General features: G+C 40.3%; 1 protein-coding gene across 4 annotated transcripts in view; it reads right to left on the bottom strand.

The window, feature by feature from the left end:
* The window catches only part of irgq2 (immunity-related GTPase family, q2), a 71,570-nt gene continuing 58,393 nt past the window's right edge, over nt 1-13,177 (bottom strand). For 3 of the 4 annotated variants that reach the window (XM_057833470.1, XM_057833469.1, XM_057833468.1), the window contains 2 exons: nt 6,157-6,784; nt 1-1,418 (listed from right to left, as the gene is read on the bottom strand). In XM_057833470.1, the coding sequence (XP_057689453.1) occupies nt 893-1,418; nt 6,157-6,782 (1,152 nt within the window). In that variant the 5' untranslated portion in view covers nt 6,783-6,784 and the 3' untranslated portion in view covers nt 1-892. The remainder of the gene's footprint in view (nt 1,419-6,156; nt 6,785-13,177) is intronic. The other variant, XR_009062900.1, reaches the window with a different exon arrangement.

The following is a 13,177-nucleotide window of genomic DNA, read 5'->3' on the forward strand; positions in this document are numbered from 1 at the left end:
TGTTGGAATTGACTACTTGTTCATATTTAACGTAGAAAAAAAGAGCAATAAATTCTATTTTTGCACAGTAATATTTTCTCTTTTGTATACTTTAAAATTTTACATAAATCTTTTAATAGAATTATCGGCTTGACATTATCGGTTATCGGTTGGAATGAGGAGGAAATTATCGGTTATCGGTATCGGTTGAAAAATGTATTATTGTGCATCACTAGTTTGAACCATTTGTTAATACATTGTAAAAAAAAAAAAAATTAAAGCTAGCATTTTACAGCATTTAAGCTAGCGGACTTTTGCTAAGAAACCTAGCTAATTGTTGTTTTGTTGTACTTATATCATTATTTATTTATTTTTAATACCGTTTGAGGCTCAGCTCAGATATTTAAATTTTCAATGTTCCTTATCCGATTACTCAATTATTCGAATTAGTTCATCGATTAATCAACTTCTAAAATAATCGCTAGCTGCAGCACTACAGCAAATTACATTTCTTTAAAATTGTAGGCTTGAATGGACCGTTACAGACCATTTAAATAGTTGCTTTTAATGAAAATTATGTATAACATTTATACGATACATCAGTTTTTCTCAGTCGAAAACAATATCACATTGCTCAAAATTCATGAATCAAAGATAAATCTATATAAGAGAAAAAAAATGTACAAGCATTCTCTCAATTTTTTCTCAATGGCAGCCTATCCAAGTCAAAATCAAATGGACGTTGTATGCTGTCAATGGATGCCAGTGGTTAATATTTAGTATATATCGTGTGTATTTGCTCAAGTGGATAACTTACTCAATGATGAATTGAGGCACACCGTATGGTCATTTTTAAACTTAAAAAAATCTGCACTGTACTTATTTCTACTCAACATTTATTCTAAACTGGATCCTAACAAGAAAGCCTACAGTCTTTTGCCCTCTCTGAGCAAAAGTTCAAAATCTTCTCTGCATCTGACGCCATGTCATCGATAGCGGCGTTCAAGGCATGCAGCATTGCGGTGAAGGAGCGTCCGACCGAGCGAGCGTGTCTGGGCACGGCCATCTGTACCAGCCTTGAAGAGAACGAGGACCAGTCCTTCTCCGCCACCGACGCCAGCCGCCTCTTGACTTCTGCTTTGGTGACCTCCACCGAGAGCGGGCACACCCGCAGAGCTTTGAGCGGGCCCGGTTCCAGGCCTCGCTGGCGGGCCAGACGCTCCACGGACGCGTCGTCGAGACAAAGGGATGCCTGCGCTTTGCACAGAACCCGCACGGCCACGCTGGAGTCCACTGCCGAGGCCACGAATGGCACCGGGATGGTCGAGACGCCGCCGGATAGGGAGGCCGCTGCCCACACCAGAGCTCCAAAAGCTTCCTTCTTTTGAATCACCAGGGCAGGAGTCAGCGTGGGCAGGGCCATCAAGAGGGCGTACCACCTGCCAATAATATCAGCTGATATAAGTAATTCGGCTCCCCGACACTTAAATGTGAACTTTCATCAGAAATAATTACGCATCACTTGACATGTTTTGGCCTAATGTCATCCTAACAGTTCTTAAATGAGTTACAGGTAGTCCCGAGGTGACCACGTACCAGACTTACGTGATTTCGACTTTACGACACATGTCTTGTCCACTGTTTTTTCTCCAGTGGTTTTTTTTTTCTTTTTTTTAAGTCGCGTAACAGTGTCTCATGAGCCACCTCTCAGCATCAATGGTAAGTAAAGTATATTATTTGTCATTTAATTTTGTTATTTATTAAATCTAAATGGTTGATCTCTAATTGCTATTAGACATGTGCCGATTACCGGTTTTAAGGTATACCGTTTAACTGTTTGCATTAGTTTAACACATTCACTAAAGTTCAGTAACATTCGCTGCTCAGCCTTCACAGTGTACAGACGCACTCTGAGCTCCTGAAGCACTCTCTTATCTTAAAGAGTATGTAGCGGCAAAGGGGGTGTGAGACATCAATAGAACCATTATGTGCCAAGATAACAAATATTGATAAAGTTAACAAAAAAATCAATCACATTAATGAGCAATTATCGAAAATAGATCGAAAATGACGAACATTTCCGAAAGTGTTCCGGAAACAGCCGAATGGGGCGGAGACGTCACGACAAGTGATTGACAGTCGAGGCGGAGCCAGGTGCCATTGTTTTTTAACGACGAGAGAGTAGCGTTGGGGTTTGTTTGACCAAGACACCACAAAAAATGGTTCAAAACTGCTGTGCTATGTGGTATACAAATAGTTCTTTATCGGAATATAGTATCCATGAGTTCCTGAACGCGGGAAAAAAAAGCTGGACTACACAGACAATGGGTAAAGTTCGTCCGTGCAAAGAGGGCTAATTTTCTAGACACAGCCTCCGGCACGCTTTTCTGTGGTGCGCATTTTCCACCTGAAAGCTTCTCGAACTATGGACAAGAGAAATCGGGTTTTGCTAAAAGATTGCTGCTCAAAGGAGATGCGGTTCCGACCATACAGGTGCAGCCACCTAAATGTCCCGAGATATCAAGAAAGAGGACGATGACTGGTAAAGGAGGCTAAAGCTAAGCAAAGGAGGGGAGCAGCCAAGCTCGAAATGGCCAGAGTGAGTACTCTTTTATGATTAAAAAAAAATGTCACGCATTGGATACAGGACTGGACACATGTATAAATTATCGTTCATAAAATATATAGAACAAATCCTCTGATCCCATTCATATTTGTGTCTGTTGGCAGAGCGAAAAGCTATGCTAGCGCAATAAATGATAATTATTCTATGCATTCCTTTATTTTGCAGTCACGGTGTATCAGCTTCACAAAAAGAAATGCAAAACAAATCATTGGTGTTTCCCACACGATCTGCTGCCGATGTTTCATCAGTGTCATTGCTCCCCTCAATGATCGTTTCATTACGCTGCATTGGCGTTCGTTTGGGCTCAAATTGGTAACCTAAAACACCGATTAAAGCTTCGTGACTCTCCTCGTCACCATTAGATGAACATTCGTTACGTCCTTCTACGTCGGATTCGTCGCTGAAACTAGAAACGAAATTGTCTGCCATCATCGCCGCCATTCAGTATTAAAGCACTGAGCCTTTTTCTTGTTGAAGAAACACCCCTCACTGTCAATTCTGAATTCTCTTTTATTGACAACGAGGGGTGTTTCTTCATGAAGGAACCTGGAATATGTGCAGGACGAACACAATGCATCAGCATAAACAGCTCAAAACACTCCTAATTCTCCCCTCACTAGAAGGAATTATATTGATGCAGACAGGCGCTGCCCCCCTAGTGGCCGGTGGCACTCTCTTCACTTGTCGTGACGTCACGCACACAATCTGCCAGATCTCGGGCGCCGGTTGTTTTAGCTTGACAATCGAGCCAAATTTCTCTCATTTTCTTGTGTGTAATTACACGAAGTGGCATGATATGAATACAAAAGGCATGCGTTTATGGATAAATGATGGAATATTAAAATTTTCCCAGGGCACTACATACCCTTTAACCGATAAGCGCTCAGGGCCAGCAAGCTCGACTCCCAGTATGGCTCCAAAGAATTTGAAACCTGTAGACTCGGATGAATTAAAATCCTCCATACAGAAGTTGGAAGTCTCCTTGACTGGCTTGATTCAAAACCAGAATCAAGAAATCGTCAGAGAGCTCCAGTTAATTCGCGCTGAAAATGAGAAACTCAAGCAGGCGGTCGAGGAGAGAGATGATCGCATCAACAGGCTGGAAATTTTGGCTGACGATCTCGACCAGCGCCGACGCGCAAATGAGCTCATCATTTCTGGATTACAACTGACACCTAGCCCAGGGGACACAGTGGCGCAACTGGCAATTGCTAAGCTGAAAGAGTATGGAATAATCATGGAACCGCTGGACATCCGTCGCTGCCTTCTGCTCCCATCTGGGGGGAGAGGCTCGGCGACGGTGCTCATGAAACTGGCAGACCACAAGACCAAGACTGCCCTGCTTAACCAGCGCCGCCACCTGAAAGGGTCGAAGATTTTTTTAAATGACTACTGATAACTTGACTCGCCGAAATGCCGAAATTGCAAGAAAAGCACGTCAACTCAAGAAAGCTGGGATAATAGCCAACACCTGGGTCTCGGATTGCAGGATCCTTGTCAAAACGCAAGATATGAAGATTAAAGCTATTACGAGTCTTGACCAGCTGACTACAATAGCTGGATAACTGTAAATACTACACAGCGGACATAACAACTTGTGGATGTGGACCGTAAGCTGAAACTTATCAACGGCAGGAGTCTCTACAAGAATCTTGAACACATTAAGGATTATCTACTAAAGATAGCAAAGGCTCTGACTTTAATTTGATATAACATGACACAAATGAAGCGGGCATCTAAGGGGGGAGGGGGTGTTGCAATTATGATTGACAATCTCCTGGAATGTATTACAAATGAGCTCCTAATCCCCAATTGTAAAAACATAATTATCTGCGGTGTCTACCGAGCTCCTGACTCAAATTTCTAGTTCACTGAGTATATGGAAAAGATACTGTATAAAACGAATAATAAGCATGTTTTCGTTGTGGAGACATTAATTTTGGGATAAAATATGTACAACATGTTTGATTTTTCTCATACATTCATGTCTGATGAAACTTACAGTGACCTTTGTGTGCGCCAATTCTTGCCACCATGTACACCTTAGCAATGTATCCTTTTAAGAGACTTATAAGAAAAGCTTTTTGAATCGCTACTCACACCAGCTGTGATAACACATAATCACTTTTGCCACACACATAGCCACAACAAAATGCTGAAAGACCTAGTGACGACCCATCTTCAGCTTTCGGGCAGAGGGCAACGGATTTAAAATGTCCTGGTATTTCAAAGCAATCATGATGCCATGCACCCTAACAAGGTTCCCAGGGCCTTTGGAAGCGAAACAGCCCCACAGCATCACTGACCCACCCTCATTCTTCACAGTGGGTATGAGGTGCTTTTCAGCATGCGCATCTTTCGTGGCACGCCAGACCCACTTAGAGTGTTTGTTGCTCAATCTCGGTCTCATCTGACCAAAGCAGACGGTCCCAGTTGAAGCCTGGGACCGTGTGTATTTTTGAGTGAGATCAATGAAATACCCGGACATTTTTAAATCAAAATCCGTTGCCCTCTGCCCGAAAGCTGAAGATGGGTCGTCACTGGGTCTTTCAGCAAGACAATGACCCCTATACATATGGCCAAATCTACACAGAAATGGTTCACCAGACACAAAATCAAACTCCTCCCATGGCCATCTCAGTCCCCAGACCTTGTTTTGTTGGCAAAAGGGGGTTGTACAAAGTAATAACACCAGGAGTGCTAATAATTGTGACACACATTATTTGATGTCAAATAATTTTTTTCTATATGTGGGATTTTTTTCCCACTGAATGAATGCACTTGTATTGAGGGTTGGATTTTTCTCTTTTTTTTTCCCATTAAGGTCCCATATTATTTGAATTAAAAAAAATATTAGAAGCTAAAAAACACATCTTTTTCAGGGGTGCCAATAATTATGGAGGGCACTGTATTACAGTGTATATGTGGTTCACTTTCCTTTGTTGCCCTTAGACTTGTTTGCGCCCCCCTCCCTTCCGTTAGCTCGCTATTAGCACGCTACCTTATTGAGCAGTGTTCGTTTTCACCGCTGGAAAATACAACAGCTTCGCTTGGAAAGCTTCGAATGTACAACAGTAAAGAAAAGTGGAAAATACAATTTCTATGTTGTGACCACAAACCCAAACTTTTTGGGAAACAAAAGTGTTTTTATATGTCAATGCGACGAAACAAACTAAGAAATACCACTTAGAACCTGGGAACAAAATATGTTTTACATAGTGTTATCAGACAACTCTACCAATTACCACAGAATGGTTGCCCAGTAAACCAAACCATTTTCCCCCCGATAATAACAGTTATGAGGTGGTCAGTTGCTAACTCCTCTGTTCAGTTGTGTTTGGTCAAAACCCCTTTTAGAATTGAGTAGAAATTGCCTAACTCATTCGTGTCATCGACTGGAATTTGCTTAATGAGCGGTAGACCTTCAACTCACAAGTACAAGTCCCGTTTCAGGTGTTTTTGTTTTTGTTCAACCCAGTCAGAGTCATGCAAACAATGACTCAAGAGGTCTACTTGAGTCCATGATTAAGTAAAAACCCTATCTTTACCACCTGATCTCTGGGAGTTCTTTGGCCAGGTCTTCCAGCAAGGCAGGGAAGTCCAACGTTTCCAGTGAAGACGGGTTGACCAAGTAAACTTTAGCCTGTGTGACACCCTGGGATGTCAGAGCATCCATGCTAGCTCTTCTTTTGGAATCCAGATCTTGATTTTTCCCAGAAACCAAGAGAGTCAAGTAGACTGTCCGGATCTGCAGTGCATGGGCCCGCAGCACCACTGACACCAAGCTAGGTGAAGGAGTCTTTGTGAATGTTAGGAAGACCACATTGTAACGGAGGAACTTGACGGCATCCATGTAGACATCGGGATCGAATGGAGTCACAATGGGGATTGGCGGAAGGTCCCACATCCGGAAGTCGGGGTGAGCGGGGTTAGGATAGCACCTCAAGTCCTCAGTGGCGACCGACGACGAGGGAACCACCCCTTCGTCACCAGCAGGGATTCCGTGAAGTGAGTTGATAAAGGTGGTTTTCTCCACCGAACGCTCACCCGCCACAGCCAAGTTGAGCCTGCTGATGAGGAGGTCTTCCACCGCGTCTTTGACCTCGGACAAATTATTATGCTCCATAGAGTCTTTAAGGGTTTCCAGCAGGTTCACGCCTTTGAGTACGTCCACCATCTCTGCAGGGGAATAAAAATTTTAGTTACTTTACTGTGATTGCAAAAACACTCACAATCTTTATTTTTTTCTCTCATATCAAAATTGAAAACCATGATGTATGCATGAAAGTGTTCTGAACAGTGTTGGGAAAGTTTATTTTCTACATGAAGTAGTTCAAATTGCAGTTCACAAATTTTAAAATGAACTGTTCAGTTCACTTTTGAACTAAAGCTCATGGTTACTGTGGGGGGGGGGGGGGGGGGGGGGAGATACAGCACTAAAATGGTGGTATCGGTATCAGCGAGTACCAACAAATAGACCACCGATACCATTTACTGGTATCACTTGAACGCAGCCTTCTTTCTCCTGACACTCACTACACTCAGTTTTGTGTGATGACTCGTGATCACTTTGCATGCCAAGCAGCTATTGCTATTGGCCTGCACCAGACCAATGAGAGAAGGGCAATAGCCGCTCTTACCCGATGCCAGGAAAGCTTTATTATATGGAGGAAAAACAAACCAGGAGAAGAAATGTCGGCATTCTGGAAATATTTGAGCATAGAAACTCAGTAAAGTACAATGGCTGCATGCCAGATTTGCGGCCTGAAAGTTTCGAGTGGAGGAGTTCATTCGGCCAGTTTCAATACCTCAAACCTGATAAAACATTTGAAGGTGAAAATTTGAACGAACACAAAGAGTTTGAGGCTGCAACAGCAGGACTGCTATCCAGAGGAAGGTGGCTGGACCGAGCAACAAACCCTGGTCAGTTCACTTCGTCTACTTTACTTGTCTTCTACTGAAAAAAATGTCGCAGTAACTTGAGACCTGTTTCAAAACTCCGGAAGTGCTGTTGAAGTAAGCAAAGTAAGTAGGCTAAGTGGCTAAGTTGCGTTGTGTATAAATATAAATATATATGTATACATGTATATAAAGTGCCCCCTTGAATCTTGCAACCTTTCGCCACATTTCAGGTTTCAAACATAAAGATATGAAATTTAATTTTTTTGTCAAGAATCAACAACAAGTGGGACACAATCGTGAAGTGGAACAACATTTATGGGATAATTTAAACTTTTTTAACAAATAAAAAACTGAAAAGTGGGGCGTGCAATATTATTCGGCCCCTTTACTTTCAGTGCAGCAAACTCACTCCAGAAGCTCAGTGAGGATCTCTGAATGATCCAATGTTGTCCTAAATGACCGATAATGATAAATAGAATCCACCTGTGTGTAATCAAGTCTCCGTATAAATGCACCTGCTCTGTGATAGTCTCAGGGTTCTGTTTAAAGTGCAGAGAGCATTATGAAAACCAAGGAACACACCAGGCAGGTCCGAGATACTGTTGTGGAGAAGTTTAAAGCCGGATTTGGATACAAAAATATTTCCCAAGCTTTAAACATCTCAAGGAGCACTGTGCAAGCCATCATATTTAAATGGAAGGAGCATAAGACCACTGCAAATCTTTCTTCTCAAACAAGGAGAAAACTGATCAGAGATGCAGCCAAGAGGCCCATGATCACTCTGGATGAACTGCAGAGATCTACAGCTGAGGTGGGAGAGTCTGTCCATAGGACAACAATCAGTCGTACACTGCACAAATCTGGCCTTTATGGAAGAGTGGCAAGAAGAAAGCCATTTCTCAAAGATATCCATAAAAAGTCTCGTTTAAAGTTTGCCACAAGCCACCTGGGAGACAAACCAAACATGTGGAAGAAGGTGCTCTGGTCAGATGAAACCAAAATTGAACTTTTTGGCCACAATGCAAAACGATATGTTTGGCGTAAAAGCAACACAGCTCATCACCCTGAACACACCATCCCCACTGTCAAACATGGTGGTGGCAGCATCATGGTTTGGGCCTGCTTTTCTTCAGCAGGGACAGGGAAGATGGTTAAAATTGACGGGAAGATGGATGCAGCCAAATACAGGAACATTCTGGAAGAAAACCTGTTGGTATCTGCACAAGACCTGAGACTGGGACGGAGATTTATCTTCCAACAGGACAATGATCCATAACAAAGCCAAATCTACAATGGAATGGTTAAAAAATAAACGTATCCAGGTGTTAGAATGGCCAAGTCAAAGTCCACACCTGAATCCAATTGAGAACTGTGGAAAGAGCTGAAGACTGCTGTTCACAAACACTCTCCATCCAACCTCACTGAGCTCGAGCTGTTTTGCAAGGAAGAATGGGCAAGAATGTCAGTCTCTCGATGTTCAAAACTGATAGAAACATACCCCAAGCGACTTGCAGCTGTAATTGGAGCAAAAGGTGGCGCTACAAAGTATTAACGCAAGGGGGCCGAATAATATTGCACGCCCCACTTTTCAGTTTTTTATTTGTTAAAAAAGTTTAAATTATCCAATAAATTTTGTTCCACTTCACGATTGTGTCCCACTTGTTGTTGATTCTTGACAAAAAATTAAAATTTTATATCTTCATGTTTAAAGCCTGAAATGTGGCGAAAGGTTGCAAGGTTGAATTTATTTATTAGGGCTGTCAAAATTATCGCGTTAACGGGCGGTAATTAATTTTTTAAATTAATCACGTTAAAATATTTGACGCAATTAACGCACATGCCCCGCTCAAACAGATTAAAATGACAGTACAGTGCAATGTCCACTTGTTACTTGTGTTTTTGGGAGGTTTGTCGCCCTCTGCTGGCGCTTAGGTTCGACTGATTTTATGGGCTTCAGCACCCATGAGCATTGTGTAATGATTAACATCAACAATGGCGAGCTACTAGTTTATTTTTTGATTGAAAATTTTACAAATTTTATTAAAACGAAAACATTAATAGGGGTTTTAACATAAATTTTTTATAACTTGTACTAACATTTATCTTTTGAGAACTACAAGTCTTTCTATCCATGGATCGCTTTAAGAGAATGTTAATAATGTTAATGCCATCTTGTTGATTTGTTGTTATAATAAACAAATACAGTACTTATATACCGTATGTTGAATGTATATATCCATCTTGTGTCTTATCTTTCCATTCCAACAATAATTTACAGAAAAATATGGCTTATTTTATAGATGGTTTGAATTGCGATTAATTACGATTATTTAATTTTTAAGCTGTAATAAGCTGTTATTTTAAGCCCTAATATATATATTACAAACGGAGTGGTATCGGAATGGTACTGGTATCGGTACTGTTTGCATTAGTCTAACACATTCACTATCATTATTGGGGCCAAAAAATGGTATCGGTGCAATACTAGTAGAAACGCAAGTTCCCCTGCTTGGAGGAGAAACAATGCTCAATCACATCCCAAGAACACCATATCTACTGTGAAGCAAGGGGAAGGAAACATCATGCTTTACGGCTGTTCTTCTGCAAAGGGACCTGGACGCCCGATTTGTGTGAAGGAAAAGATGAAAAGCGCCACGTATCGAGAGATTTTGAATGAAAACCTTCTTCCATTCAACACGGTTGATCACAACATACTACTCAGCAGATTGGAACAGTGGGTAGGGCTTACTGACACTATTCTTCAGTGGTTCACATCCTATTTACATGATAGGGATTTCTTTGTGTCAATCGGAAACTATCAGTCAGAACGAACCAAATTCACGTGTGGAGTCCCTCAAGGGTCAATTCTTGGACCACTCTTATTTAACATCTATATGCTTCCGTTTGCTCAGATAATGGAACAGTATGACATATCCTATCACGCCTATGCAGATGACACACAACTGTACATTTCTGTGTCCCCACATGATTATAGTCCCTTAGTCTCCCTGAGTAAATGCATTCATCAAATCAATGAATGGATGGATGTGCCAGAATTTTCTCCAGTTAAATGTGGAGAAGACAGAGGTGATCATTTTTGGGCCAAAAAAGGAAAGGTCAAAGATAAGCAGGCAACTTAGCACAATGTCGCTTACAGCTACAAATCAAGTCAGAAACCTTGGCGTAATTATTGACTCAGACCTAAAATTTGATAGCCATCTAAAGTCCGTCACTAAATCCGCTTATTACCACCTAAAAAATATAACCAGAATTAAGGGTCTTTTGACTCAACAAAACATGGAAAAACTTATGCATGTATTCATTTTCAGCAGATTGGACTATTGCAACGGTATATTTACAGGTATTGAAATCAGTCAGGAAGCTGCAGCTAGTACAGAATGCTGCAGCCAGAGTCCTCACAAATACAAGGAAGCTGGACCACATTACACCGGTTTTGAAATCGCTACACTGGCTTCCAGTGAGTCAAAGGATAGACTATAAAATACTACTGCTCGTCTACAAAACACTTAATGGCCTTGGACCAAAATACATGCTTGACTTGTTAGATTCCTATGAGACATCTAGACCCCTAAGGTCATCTGGAACCGGTCTTCTGCATGTTCCAAGAACAACAACCAAGCAGGGTGAGGCAGCATTTAGTTATTATGCTCCTCACCTCTGGAACAAGTTACCTGAACGTCTGAAGTATGCTCAAACTGTTAGCTCTTTTAAATCAGGGCTAAAAACGCTTTTGTTTAGCACTGCATATCCATAACTGGCTATACATTTCAATCTACCTGCTTTCTATTCCTCTTGTGCTTATCTCCATTGCTGATTTCAATTATTATTAGAAGTAGTAGTTTTGGTTTTATTATCTCCAGATCTCAAACCCATAAAAATTTTTTGGAGTGAGTTGAAAGTCCATATTGCCAAACAACAGGCCCAAAAATTCATTGCTCTCGAGGAGATCTACATGAAGAAATGGACCAAAATACTAGCAACAGTGTGTGAAAACCTTGTGAAGACTTACAGAAAATGTTTTGACCTCTGTCATTGCCAACAAGGGGAATATAACAAAGTATTGAGATCAACTTTTGTTTTCGTTTGGTTTGACACGCTGCCTCCGACTGTTCTTGCTCGCCACAATGTGTTCAATTCACGTTCGGCCAAAATATGAACGTATTCATGAACGATTGATCTTTCATTGAACGCCTAAATGCACAACACTGGTACTGAGTATGCTGTGTAACAAAAAATCTGAGTCAGTACATGTACCATTTCAGTCCAAAGAATAACAAATTGGGCCTGAGGGAAGAACTAATGATGACCCAGTGGTTACGTTGAAATTTCCTTAGCTTAATTTATATTAGCTTAGATACTTGTTTGATCCCTTAGGATCGTAGCGGCCAGTGAGTGACATAAAGATGGTGTAAAAACAAGGTCAGCCCCAGGGGCCAGTAAATGTTTAGCCGGTGGTCTCTCTTGAGAAAACCCGGTCTGAAAAACAAAATAACAACTGTGACCACTGGGTCGTCATTAGGTATTCTCATAGGCACAACGTGTTTTGCCATGAATACACAACTTCAATAATAGGTCTTCTGTCAACAAGATGATTAATGAGTTAAGCAAACAACAGTTATAGTAAAACAAAATAGTATCATACCCATATTGTGAAATCATTTTTAACATACTTTTTATATGTATTGAATAGGGCTGTCAAACGATAAAAATTTGTAATCGAGTTAATCACAGCTTCAAAATTAATTAATCGTAATTAATCGCAATTCAAACCGTCTATAAAATATGCCATATTTTTCTGTAAATTATTGTTGGAATGGAAAGATAAGACACAAGATGGATATATACATTCAACATACTGTACATAAGTACTGTATTTGTTTATTGTAACAATAATAAACAAATTATTGTTATAATAATTTGTTTATTATTATTATAACAATAATTGGGTGTTTGATGGCACCCAATTGGGTGCCAATTGGGTGCCATTAATGTTAATGCCATCTTGGGTATAAGATGGCATTAACATTCTGTTAAAGCGATCCCTGGATAGAAAGACTTGTAATTCTTAAAAGATAAATGTTAGTACAAGTTATAGAAATTTTATATTTAAACCCCTCTTAATGTTTTCGTTTTATTAAAATTTGTAAAATTTCCAATCAAAAAATAAACTAGTAGCTCACGATTGTTGATGTCATTACACCAAACTCACTCCCCAGACAGATTACAGCTTAAAAATTAAATAATCGTAATTAATCGCAATTCAAACCATCTATAAAATAAGCCATATTTTTCTGTAAATTATTGTTGGAATGAAAAGACACAAGACTGATGTATACATTCAACATATGGTACATAAGTACTGTATTTGTTTATTATAACAATAAATAAACAAGATGGCATTAACATTATTAACATTCTCTTAAAGTGATCCATGGATAGAAAAACATTTAGCTCTTAAAAGATAAATGTTAGTACAACTTATAGAAATTATATATTAAAACCCCTCTTAATGTTTTCGTTTTATTAAAATTTGTAAAATTTCCAATCAAAAAATAAACTAGTAGCTCACGATTGTTGATGTCATTACACCAAACTCACTCCCCAGACCCATAAAATCATTTGGATCCAAGCGCCAGCAGAGGGCACCAA

Source organism: Corythoichthys intestinalis, chromosome 4, assembly GCF_030265065.1.
Source record: "Corythoichthys intestinalis isolate RoL2023-P3 chromosome 4, ASM3026506v1, whole genome shotgun sequence".
Taxonomy (NCBI): domain Eukaryota; kingdom Metazoa; phylum Chordata; class Actinopteri; order Syngnathiformes; family Syngnathidae; genus Corythoichthys; species Corythoichthys intestinalis.